Source organism: Periplaneta americana, chromosome 15, assembly GCF_040183065.1.
Source record: "Periplaneta americana isolate PAMFEO1 chromosome 15, P.americana_PAMFEO1_priV1, whole genome shotgun sequence".
NCBI lineage: Eukaryota > Metazoa > Arthropoda > Insecta > Blattodea > Blattidae > Periplaneta > Periplaneta americana.
In genome coordinates, this window is record NC_091131.1 from 7,774,447 (window position 1) to 7,801,097 (window position 26,651).

Consider the following 26,651-nt stretch of genomic DNA (forward strand, 5'->3'; position numbering starts at 1 on the left):
CTTAATATAGTCTACCATCTGATATCTTCTTCTGCCCCGAACCTTTCTCCCGTTCACCATTCCTTCCAGTGCATCCTTCAGTAGACAGTTTCTTCATAACCAGTGACTCAGCCAATTCCTTTTCCTCTTCCTGATCAGTTTCAGCATCATTCTTTCTTCACCTACGCTTTCCAACACAGCTTTATTTCTTATTCTGTCTGTCCACTTCACACGCTCCATTATTCTCCATATCCACATTTCAAATGCTTCTATTCGCTTCTCTTCACTTCGTCGTACTGTCAATGTTTCTACCTCATACAATGCTACACTCCACACAAAGCACGTCACTAGTCTCTTCCTTAGTTCTTTTTTCCAGAGGTGCGCAGAAGATGCTCCTTTTTCTATTAAAAGCTTCCTTTGCCATTGTTGTTCTCCTTTTGACTTCCTGGCAGCAGCTCATGTTACACCTCAAGTATTTGAAGCTGTCCACAACATAATCATATAGGCCTATGTATCTGTATAAATCATAAAATGGCCAAATGGACTGAGCGAGTTTTGAGATCACACTCTTCAATTGATCGTTCGCGGCATAATAATACTTTCTCTTTCTCTCTCTCTCTCTCTCTCTCTCTCTCTTTGTACTTTGGATAATGATAAACTGAAGGATATACTAGCAACTACTCTCTCAATTGACATTAAATCACTTCGGAATATGTGTGATAAGAACTTTCTTGTGTTAAATATTGTTAACGTACCTTGTTAACATGTTTCGACCTATTTTCGGTCATCTTCGGAACTGGTCGTTGTTGGTCTTGGCGCCTCTTGTTTCCTGTGTGGGTGCGTTCGTAGTGTAGAGTCAAAGAGTGTATGTGTTTTGAAATTGAGTTGTGTGTTGAGAATATCGTTGGGGTATGTTTTCATGTGTCTGTATATTTCATATTGTTCTAGTGTGTTGAGTTTCTGGCTTTTTGGTTGGACGTGCAGTATTTCCATGTCTGTGTTGATGTCTCTGTAGGTGTGGTTGGCATTTGTGATGTGTTCTGCATATGTGGAGGTGTTTTGTAATTTTGTTATGGCTGTGATGTGTTCTTTGTAACGTGTTTGAAATGATCTGCCTGTCTGTCCTATGTAGAAGTTGTTGCAGGTGTTACATTTGAGTTTGTATACGCCTGTGTGGTTGTATTATATGCAGAACACATCACAAATGCCAACCACACCTACAGAGACATCAACACAGACATGGAAATACTGCACATCCAACCTAAAAGCCAGAAACTCAACACACTAGAACAATATGAAATATACAGACACACGAAAACATACCCCAACGATATTCTCAACACACAACTCAATTTCAAGACACATACACTCTTTGACTCTACACTACGAACGCACCCACACAGGAAACAAGAGGCGCCAAGACCAACAACGACCAGTCCCGAAGATGACCAAAAATAGGTCGAAACATGTTAACAAGGTACGTTAAAATTTAACACAAGAAAGTTCTTATCATACATATTCCGAAGTGATACAGTGTTAAAAGTTGTGTAATCAAGATGTATTAAATCATAATACCATCACTTCAGAATGATATGAAAGATATGTTCGAGAAACACAACATCGCAGAACTTGTAGAAACAGCGCACATACAATAAGAAAACGTCTGATGTAAAATATAATGCGTGTTTTATATGTAACTGCATTCTCTAAATACGTTTCTTTACATTACTACAAATCAAAAGGAACATTAAGAGTAAGATGTGACCTAAGTCTATAGAATATTAGTCTCTTTCGCCGATTGAATATACTGTAATAGTATTATTCAGAAAGACACTCTTTCAGCTTCCCCAATAACGGGACTGCCTCACTGGACAAAGCGTAACTAACTGAGAGTGAAAACAAAATTGAAATTAGACAGGAAAGACCACAAAAGAAATTAATAAAATATAACTAATTATAATACTCCATTATCTTAATTCTGCGTATACCTACAACTCCAACAATAAGTATTTAATATTGTTATTACTTCTATTAATGAGAGAGAACAATATATTCAAATCTTGAAATATCAAAGGTTGAAAAATAAGACACCGAAGATGTATCAGCAACAGAATGAATGCCAAAGTCAATAGAGATACAACAGTCAAAATTATATTTCAATAAAATAATGCCTCACCTGAAATGCAGATCTCTGTAACAGTGCAGATATTCCGCGTTACAGGGAAGCTCCTCAGGTTTGGCTAAGGTCTATTTGGATGTCACGGAGACACCACTTAATATCCGGCACAGTCTGGAAGAAAACACATAAATTAAATAATAATAATAATAATAATAATAATAATAATAATAATAATAATAATAATCTTATTGTATTTGGTATTCCCAAGAAACTAGTTCAATTAATTAAAACGTGTCTCAGTGAAACGTACAGCAGAGTTCGTATAGGTCAGTTTCTGTCAGATGCGTTTCCAATTTCACTGTGGGCTAAAGCAAGGAGTTGTACTATCACCTTTACTTTTTAACTTTGCTCTAGAGTATGCCATTAGGAAAGTCCAGGATAACAGAGAGGGTTTGGAATTGAACGGTTACATCAGCTGCTTGTCTATGAGGATGACGTGAATATGTTAGGAGAAAATCCACAAACGATTAGGGAAAACACGGGAATTTTACTGGAAGTAAGTGAAGAGATAGGTTTGGAAGTAAATCCCGAAAAGACAAAGTATATGATTATGTCTCGTGACGGGAATATTGTACGAAATGGAAATATAAAAATGGGAAATTTATCTTTTGAAGATGTGGAGAAGTTCAAATATCTTGGAGCAACAGTAACAAATATAAATGATACTCGGGAGGAAATTAAACACAGAATGAATATTGGAAATGCCTATTATTATTCGGTTGAGAAGCTTTTATCATCCAGTCTGCTGTCGAAAAATCTGAAAGTTAGAATTTATAAAACAGTTATATTACCGGTTTTTCTTTATGGTTGTGAAACTTGGACTCTCACATTGAGAGAGGAACATCGGTTAAGGGTGTTTGAGAATAAGGAGCTTAGGAAAATATTTGGGGCTAAGAGGGATGAAGTTACAGGAGAATGAAGAAAGTTACACAACACAGAACTGCACGCATTGTATTCTTCACCTGACATAATTAGGAACATTAAATCCAGACGTTTGAGATGGGCAGGGCATGTAGCACGTATGGGCGAATCCAGAAATGCATTTAGAGTGTTAGTTGGGAAGCCGGAGGGAACAAGACCTTTAGGGAAGCCGAGACGTAGATGGGAAGATATTAAAATGGATTTGAGGGAGGTGGGATATGATGATAGAGAATGGATTAATCTTGCTCAGGATAGGGACCAATGGCGGGCTTATGTGAGGGCGGCAATGAACCTCCGGGTTCCTTAAAAGCCAGTAAGTAAGTAAGTGATATCTAGATGCGGTAGAAAGGAAAGTTTTAAACCAAGATAATTGAATTCATTAATCCTTTATAAAATGTTACCATTTATACAAATTTTGCTTCGTACAGGTTCTTTGCCGCAGGATGCCATTATTTTTGTTTTTTTTTTTCGTGGATATTTCCAAGCGATATTTAATAATAATAATAATAATAATAATAATAATAATAATAATAATAATAACAACAATAGTAATAGTAATAATAATAACAATAAATTTAGCCTGCTAGGTCCCGTAAGGGCAAGGGCCTCCTGATTGACAGGGCTTGGCTCAGTAGACTTCACTCGTTAGGTGAGCTGGTCCTAAGGAGTGATATTTATTAGCTATTAATTTTAAATTATAGACTGATCGTTGTAAATCATCTTCAGAAGTGACCAGCAAAACCAAATCATCTGCAAAAGTCAGTAGGCCTACGTCCAGACACAAATTTCGATTTATAGTTATATGACCATGTCTTGAGTTTCTAAATTCTCGTACTATTGTGTTCATATAAATATTGAATGAGAGAGGACATCCTTGTTTGACACCGGTAAAAATTTCCAAACAATCAGAAAAACGTTTTTTTTTTTAATTCTACAAATAATGACGTCAGGTTTCGTCATCAGGGTCGTATATATCGTGAAAGGCTCGGAAGAGCACAGTTGTTTTGGTTCCCAAAACTAACGGCCCGAAAAGAGAAGGCGACTCTGATGGAATCATAAGTAGTTTTATGATATTGAAGAAATTATAACTCAACACACACATTCTGGAAATAAAATCTGAATTAAAAGCTCCTAAGTATAGAAACCATCCCGCGCCGTGGCGTCGTGGTCTAGGACATCCTGCCTAAGACTCGCGTTACGAAAAGCGCGCTGGTTCGAATCCTCATGGGGGAAGAAATTTTTTCATGAAATTTCGGTCAGTGTATGGGACCGGTGCCCACCCAGCATCGTGATGCACTTGGGGAGCTACGATAAGTAGCGAAATCCGGTTGCGAAAACCAGCTATAACGGCTGGGGGGATCATCGCGCTAACCACACGATACCTCCATTCCGGTTGGATGATCGTTCACCTCTGCTTCGGCATGTGGGCGTGAGGCCAGCAGCCGGCTGGTCGGTCTGGGACCTTCAAGGGATGTGACACCACGATTATTATTATTATTATTATTATTATTATTATTATTATTATTATTATTATTATTATTATTATTATTATTATAAGTATAGAAACCAGACTTCGATCATGTTTCTTTGCGTGTTGTTCCGGAGAAGTGAAGTGAATTCTGACAAGGGAAGGGTTTCGGCTCGAACAGGAATTTTTGGTTAAAAATTTGTACATAGGCTTACCTCACAATGGTGATGAAGACCGTAAAAGCATTCATTTGTGTAACTCTCCGTTTGGTTGGTATTGGTCAATACACTTCTTTAAAAATGTACATGAGAATTCTCTATAAAATGCACAAAACAGCATGGAGCAGAGCAATAAGCACAACACGCAGAAGCAACACCTGAACAATCTGCTGAACCACACTCCAGTGCTGAACAATCAAATGCCACCTGAATTACATTTTTGAAGTCCGAGACTTGTTCAGGATTCACGTAACCAGCTGACTGCCAGGAATACTGAAGCATAGGGAGGTACACTGGAGCAGACAACTGGTTATGAATAACAGAGTGCATTTTCATTATAAACACTCGATTTCGCAAGTTAAATTCTCGATTCTCAGCAAGAGGTTCTTATGTAATCTGTTATCCTCCGAGCATATATTTTGTATTGTCTAAGGAAATAGATATCCAGAGGCTGTATATATTTAGTTTTTTTTCTTTAGGTGGAATGATCATACATTCTATGTCCTAGCCTTGGAATGATTCATGTTCAAGGTTGTGTCCTTATGCGCACTCCATGAATCACACAACAGTACGCTATATACAGAGACATCACTTTATTTTTACCAACATTTTTAACATTAACCTGGCTATACTCGGAAACACTGTTGCCCCCTTCCAGTACAGGAGTTTGATGTTACTAGTGCAATATGTAAACAAAGCATTTTACTAAGTATAGGAGGAGAGAAAAGTAGTGTGTCCATTTATGTTGTAGGGAAATACGATATTACGATTTTCAGTTTGATCATCACTTTTATGGAATTTATCAAAATACAATAGAGTAGTAACATTTTTTTTCAAAAACTCAACTTTTCAGGCAGCTATGTTCGTTATGTAATATCTACTTTATTTAGCATATTAATTATTGATGTTATCATACAATATAGAGAGTGCATTTAAATTGAGGGGGTTATAAGTAAAGGGCTGTAAATGTACTTAAGTTACTTTTGAGAAAAAGGGGTTTAAATATTTAAACTTTCGTAAAATTGGTGAAATTATTTAAATTTTAATGTGTGATGAGATTAAAATATCCCTTTGCCACTAAAATTTTAGATACTTTAGCTTACACTGGATGCACTTAATTCATGTTATTACAAATGTCACTAGCATTCCTTTGCTTCTAGCCACCTCAATTCAAAATAAGCTAATCTGAATTTTTAAACAAGTTGCTGAAAATGGTTGCCGTTCATTACAATGCAGGCTTCAATTCTTTACGCATATTATTAAAAACATTTTGAAGCATATTCTCTGAAATTGAATTTATCGCTTCTCGAATATAATTTTTTAGTACGATACTATTAATATAGGTTCTTTCTTCTATAGAAAACGCAACCATATTTCTGAAACACACTATACACTGCAGTGTTTACTTCACTGCTTGAAGACTTTGAATGCAACAGCGGCCGTAAGTTTGTGTGTCTGACGGGAGCAAGGACATTAGTGAAGGGGTGAGAGTGAAGTACATTCAGAAATGCAGGTACAATAAAAATGCAAGTAAAAATAAAATGATGTCCCTGTACTTTTGACTAGCTGCAAGATTTTTAGACAGAACGTTGGAGAAAAATGTTCTTAAATGGGCGTTAGACATTTTACCATTCGCACTAGCTTCTAGACTATACTGTTTTCCCTGTAAGAAAAATCCTAATGTAAACATAAGCATGTTGCTGTCACACCCGTGATTGGCTCCCAGTCGAAACACTCACATGGCGCAGGCAAATATAGTTCGTATTTGGAAACCACAATCTTGTATTATTTGAAAATAAAAAATTGAATTCCAGTTGTTAAATACGATGAAACATATAACTTCACTGATGTGTAAAACGCTATATAAAAGAAAAGCTACTTTTATATTTTGTTACGTACTATGAACGTGGATGAATACCAACAGTAATACCGAGGTAGTCTGTTCTTGTAACAAGCTGGCATCACTTGAGCTCGTAGTTTGTTGTTCACGTAAGCTAGTATTGAAGTATGGCTTCTGTATCCTCAAATATTCATTGTGAAGACATAAGACTTAAAAATAATTTAATTGCAGTAATTATAAAGTAAATGTTTCCTAAGCAAATGAATGCATAGTAGTGAGGTTAGGCCTACTTGACGAGTAACGGGAAATGTTTAACATGAAACAGAATGTACAACAGTAGGCGGGAACACGTACTGAGAATCTATGACGCCAAACAGCGGCCAATGAAGCCTCACTTCAGTCACGTGCTATTGTTTACATTAGGATTTTTCTTACAGCGAAAAGATTATAGGTTAGGCTTACGGGTAAGCTGTCCCATCCCCTTAACTTGTACAGTGCTCTGACAGGTGAACCACACATTACACAAACGAATGCTTTTGGGAGCTTTGCAGAGATGTAAAGATGAGCCTGTATACAAATTTTGGATACGAAATTCCTGTTCGAGCCGAAACCCTTCCCTTGTGAGAAGAGAGCTGAGAGAAAAGGAATCGAGTGACAACTTGACTATGGAGATGTGCGGCGATTTTGAACTGGTACGCTAAGCACGTGTTCTCCAAATATAGGGAGTGAGAATGCCCCGGGTAAATTCGTCAGCGTAAACATAGGCGCGCGTGCATGCACCACGAGGCTGCGGATGGCAGATTCCCTCTTTCGTTTATCCCATCTGATCAACATCGTCAAACGCTACTTTAAGAATCCGGCACTTTCTTCAAAACATGCTCTGAATGAGTGTTGATAACAGTGCTTGTGTGAAGCAGTGTGAGTGAGTGTACGAGTGCCAATGAGTGTGTGAGTGTACATAAACTTAACGCGTCAGCAAGTGCATGTATTTAGTGCGAATAAGTGAAAGATTGTTAGTGTGTGGCTACGAGAGTCAATGTTCGAGCGTGTTTACGAATGCAGGGATGTGTTTACATGCGAATGTATCAGTATGTGAGTGTGCGCTAGGGATACCAGCTTCTGAAAATGAAAATACGGGAGATTTCAAAATGATCAACATGGCCTGCAACATCCTCTTTTTTAAGCTAACAGTAAACTTTGTTTATTTGATTATCCTTTTTTTTTTTTTTTTTTTGTAAAATTATTTAAAGGATCTAAAGAAATGTATAATTTCGAGGGAAAAATTGTTCCGGAGCCGGGTATCGAACCCGGGACGTTTGGTTTAACGTACCAACGCTCTACCACTGAGCTACTCGGGAACTCTAACCGACACCGATCCAATTTTTCCCTCTATATCCACAGACCTCAAAGTGGGCTGACAACCGTCAAGCAACCAACTTCGAGTGCACACTAACTCCGTGTGACTTAAATTGTGGTTTTCTGTTAACGAACAGTGACGTGTATTATGCAAATCAAGATTTTCAGGTATAACTCCCTGTAAAGTTGATTTGAATAATTTCGAGGGAAAAATTATTCAAATCAACTTTACAGGGAGTTATACCTGAAAATCTTGATTTGCATAAAGAAATGTACTTTAAGTTCTACCTCACGCAATAATGTCATATTGGTTAGCGGATTAAAAAAGCGCTAAATAAACTGTATGTAAAATACTAATGAGTAAAATATGACGAAGGATGACGAATTTATAAATTGTTAATATCTGAGGAGAAAAATTCGCTCTGGCGCCGGGGATCGAACCTGGGTCCTTGGTTCTACGTACCAAGCGCTCTGACCACTTACCTGAATACGGGGATGTCTGATCGTTGGATAGGACGTGCTGGAGTAAGGGACAGATGTTTCATGACATGGCCACCAAGGTCAGAGCGCTTGGTACGTAGAACCAAGGACCCGGGTTCGATCCCCGGCGCCGGAGCGAATTTTTCTCCTCAAATATTAATTGTCAATATTGCAGATATTATTCTGTAGGACAAATGAATAAATTTATAATATTATAAATTGTTGTTTTACGTAATATGCTGCACTGGTAAGAAATATGAGAATACCATTCCAGATGCTGATCAATAAATCACTTTTTCGATATCAGGGATTTCAATTATGTTTTACGCATCTCTTTATAGCTGAAAATGGAAATAATAAAACAAACATTAGAAGTAATTGAGAAATACGAGACGTGAGAATCAACTATTACACTGGCGTTATATTGTGAAATATTTATCATCACCATCATCATAATCATCCTGATTCTGACAGATTATAATCTTAAGAGAACTGTTACGGACTTGAAAGTTTTCTTCCCATCTCTTCATGGGGCATCTCAGTGGCCTTATTCCTATTGTTTTAATGCAAAACTAGTCAACGCTCTGTAAGAAAAAGGGTAGGCCTACAGTTTCAACATTCCATCTTTAAGTAGCTACACATTTCAGTAGTTTTTTCTTAATATTGTAAATTTTTTTACTGAACAACAATGTAACTTTTATTTAAAGCAACAATAATTCCTTTCTACAATTCACCTTAAACGCTCTCGTCAACAATGGGATTTGCTCTCCGCACAGCAACACAGCGTTCTTTATTGCACTCCACTGACGACAATGACAATTTACTTGGACTATTACGAACAACAATGAACTTTTAATCTTCACTAATATTTACAAAGCACTATTTACAACACAGAACTGTCAGTTCTCAGTTCACAGCTCGTTTGTCTTGGCTAGTTCTTCCAGCTCAGTCACTCGCGTTCGTAGAATCTCGAACCCCAGACCTTCAGAGACGATCCGCTGAACTTCGAACTCAGGTCCCCCAACTGCGGTCCACTGCACTCGAACTCCGGGCTTCAGGCTCCACAGTTACGGACACAACTCAAGTCGCGCTCTGGTCTCGAAGCTGGCTTCACTGCTACACAAGACTGGCTTGCTGTCCACTGAGTTACTCTCTGACTGAATGACTGTATGACTGTCTCGCGTTCACTTGCGTCTTCTCTTTTATAACCAAACTATCGTTGCGAGAAAGTACGAGTTCTGGATAGTTCGCGATCTCGAATAATCGATAGATGCCTAGAAGATTTCCACGGATGTCAGGATGGCATTCTCGAATAATCTCGCACGGTGCTGCTCCCCTCCTTCACCGCGCGTAACCATGCCCCAGGAGGCAGATGCGCGCGCAACCCGCCCAAAACACGGCCGACTTTGCACTTCCTTCTGCTGGTCGTGAGTTCGAATCTCACGTCGCTGTCACAATATTTTTTTGGAATTTTAGTCGCATGAACGCAATGGATTCTCTGATTAGTAATAATTGTTTTGAGTTTCTTTCGGAAAATACTGAACAGCTTATGTTTAAATTACAGTTCTTTGCGATTTTACAGGGATTTGTATTTTTGGAATGGAATCAAGAACCGATACAGTAGTGGGGGGGGGGGGTTGGTCGCAGACTGAAGTCTCGTCCAAAAGTGGGTCGTTCTTTCAAAAATTTTGTGAATTACTGTTTCAGTATATTATTCTGATTAATGTTTTAAACTTCCCCTCAACATCTAAATTGACGTGTTTTTTGTTTAAATTAAATTAATTTAAATAAATAGTTATTTAGACTGGGAAATTTTGAAATGAAAGTCTTGTATCTGTTGGCCGGCGACTATTCACAATTAGCTAGAATAAGTCACAACGTGTGCATTTATTTACATCACGGACGGTGAAGATCGCAATGACATAGGTATGATTCGAAAGAATTGGCAACTATAGAAATCTGCAAACTTAATGGAAACATTGGCCCATAAAATATAAACATGGTGAAGCGAAAAAATAAATAGAAATAAGAAAAGAGCCAATAATTTTGTCTAGAGACCTGTCAACCACGGACAGAGTTCTCTACGTAAGGCAAAGAAGCTAAATACAAGGCGTATCAAAAGTCCGGTAACACTTTCAATATTTTATTACACAAAAACTACAGGGACATCATTTTATTTTTACTAACATTTTTAATATTAACTTGCCCATACCTTTGGATCAACGCCGTTCGCTACCTCCTTCGACGACTGGAGTTCGATGATACTGGCGTAATATACAAACAAATCACTTTACTAGGTATAGGAGGGAATAAAAGTAGTTCATCCATTTACGTAAACTAGGAAATATTGCGATTTTGAGTTTCATCATTTTCATTAGGTTTTTGTTTAATCAAAATACAGTACAGTATTAACAATGGGTGTGTTTACTCACGAACTGAGCTACCCATGTGGACGTATTCATTATGCAGTGTATATTATACTGTCTACAGCACATTAGCGTACAATATAGAGATGAAGTTAAATTGAAAAGTAATCATAATATGGATATTTAAAAACATTTTTCAAAATGGTGGCTGTTCATTTCGATACAGGCTTCAGTTCTAATGTGCATATTATAGCACTACAGACTATTGTACCTAATCCCAACTATCCGTTTCGTTCTTCGTACTAGTAACTCATGTTGAAATAATTTTGTACCTATTCTATACTCAATTTACGTACTGTAAATTCAATCTTCACTTCTACCCGATCCGAAAAGATAAAATTACTCAGACATGCTATCTACTGTCTGTCCAAGTCGTATGTAGTAGGGTCGTAGAAAGGGAGGAAATCACGTGACAGTTAATTACTTAACGAGGCCCTTTTATTTAAGTTATTTTAAACAGTTTTATAATATTACGTAGACGTCCAATTCCTATCAGAAATTAATGTTCTCAGAAAAGAGCTAAGACAGCCCAGCCACTAGCTGGCGAATGAAAGCTGGTGGGGAAAACCGGGATACGACGTAGGCAAATGGACGACAGTACCTGTGCGAAAATGATGCAATATTGAAAGCTCTTTCTTCACTGGAAAACGCGAACATATTTTTGGAACGTACTGTTTACTATGACCGTAAGGCTACTATGACTGTATATGGAGGACGGTTGAACTTCATTAGTAGAAGGGGTGGGAGTGAAGTACATTCAAAAACTCAGGTACAATAAAAATTGAAGTAAAAATAAAATGATGTGCCTGTACTAATGATAGCACTTTCAAACACACGTCAGTTTAAAGTCAAACTCTCAAAGTTATTCAGCCGCTGAATTTTCAGCGACGAAGCGACATTCCATTCGAGTGGGAAACTGTCGTGTTTGGGGTACACAGAAACCCCACAGAATCATTGAACGTGAGCGTGATTCACCAAAGGTGAATGTTTTCTGCGCGTTGTCACAACGAAAACTGTACGGACCTTTCTTCTTCATTGAGGCTACTGTGACTGGACATTCATATCTGGACAGGTTGGAGCAATGGTTGGTGCCTCAACTTAGACAAGATCTCGATGACGATTTCATCTTTCAGCAAGATGGGGCTCCGCCACATTTCCACAATGCAGTTCGTGCTTACCTGAATACGGAGATGTCTGATCGTTGGATAGGACGTGCTGGAGTAAGGGACAGATGTTTCATGACATGGCCACCAAGGTCACCCGATATGACTGCATGCGACTTTTTTATATGGGGGTAACTAAAGGACCGTGTGTTTGTACCGTCTTTGCTACGTGATTTAGAGGAACTAAAAACCAGAAGCTGCCGCCACGGTCACAGAGGATATGTTGAAAAGGGTATGGGAAGAGTTTGATTATCGTTTGGACATCTGCCGAGTCACTCGTGGTTCACACATTGAATCTCTGTAAGGTGTAAACAGAACTTAGAGAGTTTGACTTTAAACTGACGTGTGTTTGAAAGTGCTATCATTTGTAGTTTTTGTGTAATAAAATATTGAAAGTGTTATCGGACTTTTGATATGCCCTGTAGTTTATCGTCTCACAAACACCCCACCAATACCGGTCAGGTTTGAATTCTACAATTTCGGATTCAATTGCGAGTATGGTAAACAAGACCACGTCGTGCCGAAGGAGTCCGGATACGGGATAACATAGTGATGAATGATCTGTTGTTTGTGTTGACAGCAATTCTTCGCCAGCTACAACTCGTCGAGCTCGGACTCCAGCTCTGGGCTGTATGGCAGGCAGTACGACACGCCCACCAGCAGCTACAACACGTACCCCGTGATCGGCAGCCGAGCGCCGCCTGCCAACTGTTCCGGCTCAGCCTGCTGCATACCAAAATGTTTCGCCGAGAAGGGATCCAGGGTAAGCACATGACACGCCGCGAGGTAAGTGGACAGCTCTTCGCTAACAGGGCATTCATTCTTCTCTAAGTCTGTGTCTGATGACGTGGGACGAAAAACTTTCTGCAGAAACTTCCGAAATTGTAACATTTCCAAAAAAAAAAAAGAAAAGAAAAGAAACATGTATTACGCGTGTTCCTAAAGTGTTCGAAATTCTTTAAGTCGCCATTCAATATCTATTCGAGTTATGAATTTCATGGTCATCAATAGGCTTCGGATTCCAGCTACCTATACCTGTTTTTTTTTTTTAAGATGGGACATGACAGTTAAGCGGCCGAGTTTGGAACTACAGTGCTATGTTGCCAATATGGACTACCCAAAGAGTTTGTAATACTTATTAGAGACACATACCCGTGAGTGGCAGGCAAGAAAAATGTCACAAATTGAATCGGCTAGCATCCGCCATTAAAGGGAGTGTTTGCGGCGCGAAATTCGAAAACATTACCATAATACATTGATGTAGCCTGGTGATAGACATTGTTTTAAACATCTTTTACAAAGGATGAGTCGTGATGAAATAAACATGAATGCAGAGGAGCGCTATATTTATTAAAGTATTATAGTGATTTATCTTTAGCGATATTCTAAAAAAATAAATTAAATCACCCATATACACTCGTGATAAGTATGTGAAATATTGAATAATGACAATGTCAACATTAATTTTCAGTATTACTAGTATTGTTTTAAGGACACAATAATGGATATTTACTGTAATATTTAAAATGATCTATATTTTAGTCCTTTCATGCAAAGAAAAAAGAAGGTATATGGTGCTTAGAAAATATTTAGTCATGAAATATGAGATCATAAAAATTCTGGAAACCGATTTAAAATATGAGAATAAATTTGATCATAAAACAATCTATTCATTGTGTAGTTAATGAACACCAGGTTTGAGGTCAGTACAGACTTTTTAATAAATTAGTGGCGGTAATAGTAGGCCTAGTAGTAGTGGTAATAGTAGGCCTAGTAGTAGTGGTAATAATAGACCTAGTAGTAGTGGTAATAATAGGCCTAGGTAGGCCATCAGCTATATTTTCACTTTTTTCTTTGCATTTAATACAACCAAAAACTAGAAGTACATACTGTACAAAACGGAAATTACATGATTAATTCACTTATTGTGATACAAAACACTTTTATACAGATATAGTCTGAGGATTTTCTTATGCACTCTGCTATTATAATCCACTGTAATGTGATGGCACCTAACCCTTACATACAATGTTGAAATCAACCTTATAAACCTGATTAATGTGTTTCTGGAAAAACTTTATCCAAGAAATATTCCGACATTCTGTAAACACATTCAAAGGAGGAACTGCATTTGGAACATTCTTCCAAATATTAAGATATGTATGCTTTCCTGAGCATCCTACAATAGTAGCTATGTTCGAACAATTATTTGCGGCGCAGCATTTCACCATTTTCTTATTATTTCCCTTCAAGTGTACTTATATTTATTCGTACTCCTCAATAACCATGAACTGCTGGCACTCCCGGCGAAGCATCAACTCCCTTTAATGGCGGCCGAACAGCGGTTCAATTTTGTACGCGAAACTAGCGCCGTTGGTGTGTCTAGTTATATATTACAAACTCTTTGGGACTACCACGCTGTCAGCTGATGGAAGCTAGCAACTGACGTTAAGATGGCTGACGTTAAAACATTCATTGACAATTGACGCAAAGGTAAGAAAACAATACAAAAATCGACAGAGAATCAAAGACGAAACGTACCAATGCTAACTTGTGTGCACAATAATGTCACCAACGGAGCTGTTAAGCACTCGCCACGTGGGAAAGGTAAGTTTGGCAACTCAACCGTTGTTACCATAGCAACAGACCTACCACGCTATGTGACATTCAGTTGTTTTTCCGATCATGTCCCATCTTTCAAAAAAATGCCAACTCGATTCGTAAAAACTCGCTAAGATACAGTGCAGAAACTGCTAAATTGCTATACTACCAATGTAAAAATACCATTATTTTACCGCTGTGTACGTTAAAAAACAGCTAAATCCCTATATAAGCAAAACAAATTTCATAAATTATACCCGCTAAACTAATCCTGAAAAACGCTAGATCTAGCGGGAAAACGGCTGAATTGGCAACACTGAATGCAACAGATAAGGATATAAACAAATACCATACTATAATAATACCGGACATCTAGCAGTTTTGCGTGCGAACGACGCTTGTGCTGCTACCTACCTGCCGGTGTGGAGATACTCGCGAAACAAGCTGTGATCAACTGCAATGCATATTGTTGCTGGGCTAATTAATAGTTTTATTAATTAGTGGTGTTAAAATATCAGGGTGTATGTGTGCTGTTTATAATTGTGACAATTGCAGCATTACAAATTGCTCTAAATCGTACTTTCGATTTCTGACAGATCATAAAACGTGAGTCAACAACATTCTTTAGTAGGCCTAATTCCTTCGTCTTTGTGTTGATAGAAAAATGCAAATTAGCTTTTTTATTTAGACGTAATAAATGAATAGTCCTAGAAGTTAAAATGTATTGGATTTTAAGGTTTTATCAAATTAAGTTTTATTGTTGTCCACATGCCTTTACTAATTATTACAAGCATCAGATTACTATCAATTTTATCTTTGCAGTTGTCAGCAATGCGTATATAAAACATTACTGTAAATTCATTCCTAATATCAGATTGATTTTGTCTCGGTAAACCAAAGAAAAAATACGTAACAATTAATCACGGAAAGTAATATGAAGTATGCAATATTTCTCATAATATGCAGCTCTGATATAAGGTAATAATTTTACATTAAATATTATTCAACATTTCTTAAGTGTTTCATATATAATTCCACATTAGTAACTCACGTTTTAAACAATAGTCCGAATCTCGCTATGTTAATATTTGTATATGTGGACGTAATTCCATCCCTCTCCGCTAGATGTCAGGTCCGCGATATTTGGCACTCACGTCAATGCTGCTAGTATACAGCTGTCCGGTATCATTATAGTAAGGTATTTGATATAAACACGTCGTCGCTGCGTATTCGTGGAGTACAGTAAACTCCCGACATTCTCCCAAGCTATACAAGTCTCATTAGTAAAATATATAGCTAATTGACGATGTATGCATTGGAGGGGGAAAGGAACTGACCACCCTACCCCATTATCTCCTGGCCTAGTTGCCTCATGAGTGATGCCTTATTGGTGTTACTCATGGGGTTCAAACCTGTCTTCGGACAGTTGATTAAACAACTACTAGTAAACACATGCTTGAGTTGTGATGTTCATTTTCGTCGTGATCTTTGCAGTGAATAATAACGTGCATTCGTGGAACTTGAACATATGCAGATGTCACTTGAAATGATTTTATATCGCAAGAAATTATTTCAATAGCACATGACGTTATTGGTGCATGATGTAGTACAATATATTCCTACTGTCTGATATTTTGTCATATTTAATTAGGATATTGCACTGAAAATTCACTAATTTTCTATGTACTTTTATAGAAATTTCCTAAAATGTAGATTATTTAATATCATGGTAGGCTACACAAATCCATTCTACACGTCGGATTAATATCTTCATAATCTTCAGATTGTGATGGTACTTGTTCTTTTGGATTACGTTCAACATACTTTCTGTGCCTTTTGGTATTGCAGTGTCTTTCACTGCACAGTTTTTGTCACTTTTACATTTATTTTACATAATTTATATGTAATGTTGTCTATATTGACAGTGAAAATATTAGTTCATATATCCTCAACTATGCCCTGCAATATTACACGCTTGGGCGTCTTACCTAAGGCATTTTTATCCCTGCAATGAACCAATCAGCCACAAAGATGTAGTTACTTAAATAATACGACTAGTAAGAGCAGTGATCGCTCAATTTTTGAGTAAAATGTTTGAATTTTTTTTTTTTTTTTTTTGCAAGACTAGTGGCATATTTAGAAAAAATATCACGCATTAGTTTTCCTATATCTTTACTGCAAAAGGGAGAACAATTTTTATAATCATTACATATAAATATAAACTTTTCATTGCCACTATAAATATTTAATTTTTTATTTCAAAAAGTATTAATTTAATCATAAAACCCACGCGCTATTTTGTTAACCACAGTGTGTAGAGCATGCAATAACACTTTCATGTTACTATCATCAAAACTGAAGAGTCCACTGCAAGAATGATGGATGTCATTTGGAATACATTTTGCAGGAGAAGCAATTGAAAGTTTGAAATGCTTAGCGCTCAAAGCTTAACTGTGATTTTCCGATCATTACTGGACAATGACTATCAGTGTTAATGCCATATAACTCTCTATGTACATTCTATATGTCTTAAGCTATGCATTGAGAGTCTTGGTTCATTTTCGACAAGAAAGTGACATCCATCATTCTTGCAGTGGACTCTTCAATTGTAAGAGTCTTTACATTTCGAACGTGACGAAATGTGCTGAAAAAAAAGTGCGAGAAAGCAGCTTGTAAAATTTGCATGGAATTGAAGTTCAAGAGTGCAGCCATTTATATATTACGTAATTTTTATGCTTTCGGGCGCTGCAGAGCATTGAAACTGGCTCAACATGTAAATAAGAGATTGCCGATTCATTTTTACAAGAAAACGAAAATGCTATTTTTGACTGAAAACGACCAAAATTTCATCCGTCAGCCCCTTAGTCGAGGAGCCCCCCAATAGGCGTTCTCTGAAGGAAAGTGTTTAGCAATTCTCACAGACAGCAGAATAACAACAGACTCCTTAAAGAACAATCACAACCACAAATATCTTATAGAAGAAATCAGGACGAAAGTCTTAATTTTGGAGAAGGTAAACTGGACGATAGAATTCTTCTGGGTCAAGGCCCACACTGGAACATTCGGTAATGAACTTGTGGATCGACTAGCGAAGGCAGCGGCACAAAACAAGGACCCAGCAGTATGCTTTGACAAAATTCCAAAAAAGTATAATTCAAACTGAAATAGAAGAAGAAGGAAAACTAAAATGGCAAAAAGAATGGGACGACACTACAAAGGCAGCGATAACAAAATCCTACTTTCCTAATATAAGAGAGAGGCTTAAGATGGAATTAAATATTACAGCCATCTTCACGTCAATGGTGACAGGACACGGGATGAATAGAGCCTACCTCCATCGATTCAAGTTACTGGAGAGTGCAACATGTGCGTGTAATAGTGGAAGTCAGATTATAGATCACTTGCTGTATGATTGCACAATATTAAGGGAACAAAGGGAAATTCTAAGAAACAGCATTTCGAAGACAGCAAGTTGGCCACCTACCAAATATCAGCTTATAAAATTACATCTTCAACCATTCATCACCTTCATCGATTCAGTGGATTTTGAACAAATGTAGGAATGCATTTATTGTTAGGTTACGCATATTTATCATTCAACTTTTATAAAATTAACAATTTGTTTAAAAAACTCACAATTGCAATATATTCCTATCGTGTATATGTTTAGGTTAAGCCATATATATGTATTTGTATAAATTCTGTGTCTTGCATAATAATTTAATAATAATAATAATAATAATAATAATAATTTATTTATTTAATCTGGCAGAGCTAAGGCCAGTAGGCCTTCTCTTCCGCCCAGCCAGACTCTAATTCTAATTGAATACAATTGCTTACATAATTATTACATTAATATCTAGACCATAAAACAACAAGTAAATAATGAAAGTTGGATAAGTAATGTTAGTGTGACAATAATAAACTTTGGTAATAAATAGTGTTAATAATAATAATAATAATAATAATAATAATAATAATAATAATAATAATAATAATAATTTATTTATTTAATCTGGCAGAGCTAAGGCCAGTAGGCCTTCTCTTCCGCCCAGCCAGACTCTAATTCTAATTAAATACAATTGCTTACATAGTTATTACATTAATATCTAGACCATAAAACAACATGAAAGTAAATAATGAAAGTTGGATAAGTAATGTTAGTGTGACAATAATAAACTTTGGTAATAAATAGTGTTAATAATAATAATAATAATAATAATAATAATAATAATAATAATAATAATTTATTTATTTAATCTGGCAGAGCTAAGGCCAGTAGGCCTTCTCTTCCGCCCAGCCAGACTCTAATTCTAATTGAATACAATTGCTTACATAGTTATTACATTAATATCTAGACCATAAAACAACATGAAAGTAAATAATGGAAGTTGGATAAGTAATGTTAGTGTGACAATAATAAACTTTGGTAATAAATAGTGTTAATAATAATAATAATAATAATAATAATAATAATTTATTTATTTAATCTGGCAGAGCTAAGGCCAGTAGGCCTTCTCTTCCGCCCAGCCAGACTCTAATTCTAATTGAATACAATTGCTTACATAATTATTACATTAATATCTAGACCATAAAACAACATGAAAGTAAATAATGAAAGTTGGATAAGTAATGTTAGTGTGACAATAATAAACATTGGTAAGAAATAGTTATAATAATAATAATAATAATAATAATAATAATAATAATGAGATAATTTAGATATTTATCTATGATATATAACCATTAAACACTGAGAAACCTGAAACAGCTATTATTGTTAAGAATAATATATATAATACAATACAATAATATAACAATAAGAATATATAACAATAATAATAACAAAGGTATGATCAATGTAAATAGGCAAAATAGACTAAATCGGGAGTATTCACCAATACAAATCCAAATGTATATTTATCGTAGGAAAGGGAAAATCCTAAAAACATGTATTATTACTCTGTAATGGAGCATTTTGTTAAAAAAAAAAAGTGTTTGCACAACCAGACTGGTTCTGGTCCCTTCCCTCATTGGCCAATTAGTTGCTATATACTTCCTTCTTCTGCAGTGCGTGCAAGTGGACGTGTGACGCAACTATTAAGATGTAATTACGCACCGTAGACTGCAGCACGCAGAGGGCTGGTCAGCACGGCAACACCGCCTCTCAAGGGTGGCAAAGCGTAGGTGCGGCGCTGAGGCCCTTCCCTTCCCTTCCCTTTCCCTTCCCTTCCCGGCTAGCCACGGCTCGACTCGGTTCGGTTAGCCGTGTTCTGTCTGCTAGTCTTGTCCAGTTTTAACCAAATTTCATTTGTAGCTTACTAAAATAATATATCAGTGAATTCTATGCTTCAAATTTATAGGTAATTTTGAAATTTTATCGCGTTATTTTTTTTTTCATGGACAAATCGTGTGAAGCAGACGAACAACACAGAAATGTTTGTACAGGTTGCGGTATGCCTCAGGCGGGCACCCCACCCTCTCCGCAACGGCGGTCAAGGCACACGACCACTGAACTTAAAGAATTGGGATTTTTATATTCTTTGTGCCATAAGAAAAAGACTGGCCGTTGCAGTACGCTAGATAAGTAAACACGGCAACATTTGGTAAGGCGTTTTATTTATTTCATTATACGCGAACAATGTTATATTCAGACACTTTTCCTCGGGAAGGAGAGGGAAATGTACTCGTATGTTCAAAATAAGGGGTAGGATTTACTGTAGGTTTCAAAATAGATGTAATCTATGGAGGAATAAAGTAATGAATTCAAAAGAACATTAATTTCACCACAATTTGAAATCTATGCAAATAAGCTATTATCTCAAACAATTAATATTCTATAAAAAGAATACATACATACATACATACATACATACATACATACATACATACATACATACATACATACATACATACAGTCGATCTGGTTGGCGAGTTGGTATAGCACTGGCCTCCTATGCCCAAGGTTGCGGGTTCGATCCCGGGCCAGGTCGATGGCATTAAGTGTGCTTAAATGCGACAGGCTCATGTCAGTAGATATACTGGCATGTAAAAGAACTCCTGTGGGACAAAATTCCGGCACATCCGGCGACTCTGATATAACCTCTGCAGTTGCGAGCGTCGTTAAATAAACCACAACTTTTTAACTTACATACATACACACATACATAAAGCACGTCGTTGAAAACCCATGGCCTTTTTTTTATCTGCTCAGAATGAACAGTTTCGATGTGTAACTATTATTAGCTTTTAATTCATATACAGAATGAACCGTAAGTAAGGTCATTAATTTCAGGGAGTTATTCTTTGATATATTTCAAATAAATAAATAAACAAGAAAAGTTTCATACAATTTTGCTCGTTTTTGCTTCCTTTTCGAGATAGAGTGTTTTGGGAAAGCCACTGGTTTAATTCCCAGTATGTTCTGTCAGTTTATGAGAACAGTGTATTATGTTAATAAAAATTATTGAAAAATTATATATTTTTGTCTTTTAAATGTGAAGAAATTTGTTCCGAACAAATATAACTTTTCGTTCTGCAAAGGAATTTTTTTGCACTCTCGTGTTTTTTGTTGTATTTACAGCTATTGTTGTTACGCCTTGAAAGTTAGAATTCCCATACAAACTTGTTGCTAGGGAAACCATTTTCATAACAAAACTGTACTGAAATAGACCCATTACAGTGCACTTATTGTTACTTACTCTGCTCCAACCACGAGAAAGTCTCCAGGGAATGAGACGCAGGGGGGTGATGCTGTGAATGATGTTGATGTCATAAGATGTCATAAGGTCACACACGTGGGTACTCGTATCTCTATTGGCTAGCTCTCACAGCACAAATAATAACATTGACAGACACATGTTTATACTACCCTAGTTACAAAATTAGATCACTGTTAATCTCCTGGTCTTTTAATCTCTCCATACAGGAAATAACATATGCAGGAGAGCGCATGGTCTTTAAACTGACGTTATAACGGTAATATCATCTATCTACTTCGCTCCAATAGATGACGCAATAGTAAGCACATTCCTTTCACGGTTGATCTCTTGGTTGGAGAACAGTAGTCACCGTTACAGTACAGTTTTGCGAGGGCTTTGGAATAATATTGCTCTAAATTTTCAATGCAAAATATATTGTATTTGCAATTTTTAAAATATTTATTTTATTTAACACATGCCGCATTTACAATCTGCCTACAATAGACAATAAGAAAATAAATTTAAAAATACGATCGTGCAAAAAATGTTGCACAATAAACGTCTGTAAAGTGCATTGCAAAATCTCAGAAACTGAAAAAAACTAGCTCTACTTGTTTTTCGAACTTTTCCTCGATTTTGTAAAAGCACTTCCCAACCTTGTGCCATAATATATTATTACAACGTTACATTCTTTCAATTACATTCGTAGAATACTAGACTTAAGAAAAATAGTTAAATTTACCACCAGATTATATCAAATGGCGAAATGCAGCACATAACTTCAGTTCCTTAACAAATCATTGATGATAATAAAGATTGTATTATTATTATTATTATTATTATTATTACTGCATTGTTAGCAGAAGAGATGACGATACTAAGGGATATGCTGCTGGAACTCAATGACAGCTGTCAGCAGCATGGGATGAAGACAAATGCAAACAAGACGAGGACTTACGTTATAAGAAGAAAAATAAAGAAGGTAACGTGCGAATTATACTCGTAAATGAGGCAGTAGAGCAAGTGGACAGCTTCAAATACTTGGGGTGTACTATAAGTAGTAACATGAGCTGCTGCCAGGAAGTCAAAAGGAGGATAGCAATGGCAAAGGAAGCTTTTAATAGAAAAAGAAACATTTTCTGCGGATCTCTGGAAAAAGAACTAAGGAAGAGACTAGTGAAATATTTTGTGTGGAGTGTGGCATTGTATGGGCCAGAAACATGGACATTACGACGAAGTGAAGAGAAGCGACTAGAAACATTCGAAATGTGGATATGGAGAAGAATAGAACGTGTGAAATGGACAGACAGAATAAGAAATGAAGCTGTGTTGGAAAGCGTTAGTACAGAAAGAATGATGCTGAAACTGATCAGGAAGAGGAAAAGGAATTGGTTGGGTCACTGGCTGAGAAGAAATTGCCTACTGAAGGATGCACTGAAAGGAATGGTGAACGGAAAAAGAGTTCGGATCAGAAGAAGATATCAGATGATAGAAGACTTTAAGATCTATGGACCATAAGCGGCTAAAAGCAAAGCAGAAAATAGAAAAGATTGGAGAATGCTGAGTTTGCATTGAAAGGTGAAAGATCTGTCCTTGGGCAGAAAACTATGAATAATAATAATAATAATAATTATTATTATTATTATTATTATTATTATTATTATTATTATTATTATTATCATCATCATCATCATCATCATCATCATCAGCAGCACAACTTTTTATCATCAGATGACTTGAATAAAATGTAGTACAGTACCAACGAAAACTCCGCAGCCTACAATGTCCTTGTCAAGCCTGGCTTATCTATGCCTCCCTTCCTAAGAGCAAGGCACAAGGTATGCGACAACTATCCCTGTGTGACCCTGCGTCAGCAGGAGGGCTCTCATTTCTTCACGTCGTTGGAGAGTCCGAGGCACAGACAGCCTTGAAGAGTATGAGCAATCAAGTGTCATTTGCCTTTCATAGTGATTTATGTTTTAACAAAACCAGATAGGAATCTCAAGCATCTTTCAAGTGTTTACTTCAGATTAACTTGAAAATTAGATGCGGAAGAAAAGAATTCAGTGTTATTCGAAATCATCTTAGAAATTACTTCACTCATAATAGGAAACATTTGTGACGATAATATCATCTTGGACATGATTATGTCTCGTGACCAGAATATTGTACGAAATGGAACTATAAAAATTGTAGATTTATCCTTCGAAGAGTGGAAAAATTCAAATATCTTGGAGCAACAGTAACAAATATAAATGACACTCGGGAGAAATTTAAACGCATAATAAATATGGGAAATGCCTGTTATTATTTGGTTGAGAAGCCTTTGTCATCCAGTCTGCTGTCAAAAAAGCTGAAAGTTAGAATTTATAAAACAATACTACCGGTTGTTCTGTATGGTTGTGAAACTTGGACTCTCACTTTGAGAGAGGAACAGAGATTAAGGGTGTTTGAGAATAAGGTTCTTAGGAAAATATTTGGGGCTAAGAAGGATGAAGTTACAGGAAAATGGAGAAAGTTACACAACGCAGAGCTGCACGCATTGTATTTTTCACCTGACATAATTAGGAACATTAAATCCAGACGTTTGAGATGGGCAGGGCATGTAGCACGTGTGGGAGAATCCAGAAATGCATAGAGAGTGTTAGTTGGGAGGCCGGAGGGAAAAAGACCTTTGCGGAGGCCGAGACGTAAGTGGGAGGATAACATTAAAATGGATTTGAGGGAGATGAGATATGATAATAGAGACTGGATTAATCTTGCACATGATAGGGACCAATGGCGGGCTTATGTGAGGGCGGCAATGAACCTTCGGGTTCCTTAAAAGCCATTTGTAAGTAAGTAAGTAATATCATCTTGGAGGTTTTAAGTATATAAGTGGCTTTTAAGAAACCCGAAGGTTCATTGCCCCCTCACATAAGCCCGCCATTGGTCCCTATCCTGAGCAAGATTAATCCAGTCTCTATCATCATATCCCACCTCTCTCAAATCCATTTTAATATTAGGTTTTAAGTATGCAAATGAAAAATTTTGAGTGAACACATTGCTAGTTATTTCTCCTCACTTGTACACTGGTGGATGTAAGAAAAGGTTTCGTGAGCCTAGATTAAACCTCCACGTGATATATATAAATCCCACAAGGGTAGCTGCCCTTCAGTAAGGGTTGCCAAAAGACACAGCATACTAAACAAATAAAATAAAAATAAACATTTGTGCGAGATCGTGCGTATTTGCTTGTTTTCCGCACAGAACCAATACGCGGTAAGTGTGAAATTCCACATTCAGTATTCCCAACGTAACACACATAACAATTTCCCTCTTCTTACCGCTTAAGCGCGACATTCATTTTACTGCTTTAGACTTTTAACATATTATTTTTAGAGACGTTTAACATAGTAATAATTATAAATTGGAAACTTACCACTGCAATTTCACCTAAATTGCAATGTTAATTATTGTTTTTAAATATTTGCAAAAATTAAGTAAAGTCTACTTCTCCACGAAACTTATTGCATTCCTGATACAAGTAACTTTAAGGAAGCCGTGAAAAAATCAACGAGATTCCAGATGCCGATGTTATTACTGCAATATGTTATATAAGTAATATTGTTAAAATATTAAAATGAAAAATAAATCATTACATAACCTTACCGTTTGTTTTAAGTTCGCATTTATAGACTGGGGGGAAAAAAAGACAGACGTATATCACGGCCTGCTGGAGTATAGTAAACACAGAAAACATTTTACAGCAACAATGTTGAAGAAAGATATTTTGGTGTTCCGAAGTTGGCGTCATTAAACAGAAACCAACATGGAGATTTCATTGCAACTAATTAGAAATTCGTCTTTCAGGTATGTAATAAACGATCTTCGCACAAAATAATGTACGATACACGAGCGGTATGTTTGTTTTCATGTTCTCGGAAATTAAAAAACCTCAACTACGTTTCGCTTTTTCAATTTTTTCCTCGACCATGAAAACGTCAACATACCGCTCTTGTAACGTATATTACTATTTAACAGCGACTTTCAACTGTTTGCCCCGATTGTGAACTGTTTCTCACCAAAGTCACATGGCAGCATTCGCAACCGATCAATAAGACAGTTTAACCAATTACAGGCATACTTTTAAAAATAACCGTTTTCGTTAAGAAACGTACACAAATGAAATAAATGTCTTCAACAAATATTTTATTGTTAACTATTTATGAAATAATTAAGAATTAGATTTCATTATTACAAATTAGGGAACTGCAGGGTTTGAACTCGAGATCTCTCGATCTTCAGTCCAATAACGCCGCTTGTTCATACAGTGGAGAGGTCGTGTGAGAGGTATGCCTATATTAGCACGAACGATATGGCTATTTAAGTCCCAAAACTGAGTGTGTCACGTGACGTAATTGTACAACAGGCTATGTTACAATTTTGGAAGCGTAGTGATATACGCAACAATATAGCATAATCATATTTTTTATACACAGGGTTGCCAACTAATTTTTATAAGAATGAGAGAGCGCAGACAAAACAACATTTAATTTTCCTATTTGGTGTACTCTTATAAACGGACTAACATTATTTATAACTGCATACTATGATAATTTACCATGTAAAAAGATAGTTTAGTATTAAGGAGTTAGGTACAGCTTACAGTAGTAATTTTTTTCGAAATATTCAACATTTTTTCCCTCCATTACTGTATCTTGTACAATAATAAAAATTGGTATTATATTTTTTTTTCAAAATTCAAAATGTTGGCAGTTCACTGTGCAGTGATGAAGCGTTTCCCTCATAACTCAAAAACTTGTTAACTTTTTCATGTTCTCTCTCTGTTATTTTATTGCTGAAATTTATATTTACAATATCATGCTCTTTCAACTACGTTCCTTAATAAATAATATTTTTTTTATTTTGTGTAATAGAAACTACTGATATTTGACAATTTTTTTAAATGAATTTATTTTTTATCACACAATATCAAAAGTAGGCAAGTGATCTTGTATCATACTGTAGATATGACATGCATAAATACACACAGAAAACTTTAACATAGAATTTGGATAGTTTTTGAGTTATGTTGGAAACGCATCATCTGCACAGTGAACTGAATTTTGAGAAAAAAAAAATGTAAACTTTTTTTTTAAATCGTAAAAATATATATATTTGTTTTTTTCATATAGCACAAGGACAGTGTTTTACACATACTAATTTTCATTATTGTACAAGATACAGTAATGGAGGAAAAAAATGTTGAATATTTCCAAAATGTTACTGCTGTAAGCTGTACCTAACCCCTAAACAGAAATTGTAATGTTTGATATA

At 36.3% G+C, this 26,651-nt stretch overlaps 1 protein-coding gene across 1 annotated transcript in view; it reads left to right on the forward strand.

Moving 5' to 3' along the window:
• Nucleotides 1-26,651, forward strand: part of Col4a1 (Collagen type IV alpha 1) — a 159,077-nt gene that overhangs the window by 53,413 nt on the left and 79,013 nt on the right. The window contains exon 3 of the mRNA XM_069846629.1: nt 12,611-12,793. Within this exon, the coding sequence (XP_069702730.1) occupies nt 12,611-12,793 (183 nt within the window). The remainder of the gene's footprint in view (nt 1-12,610; nt 12,794-26,651) is intronic.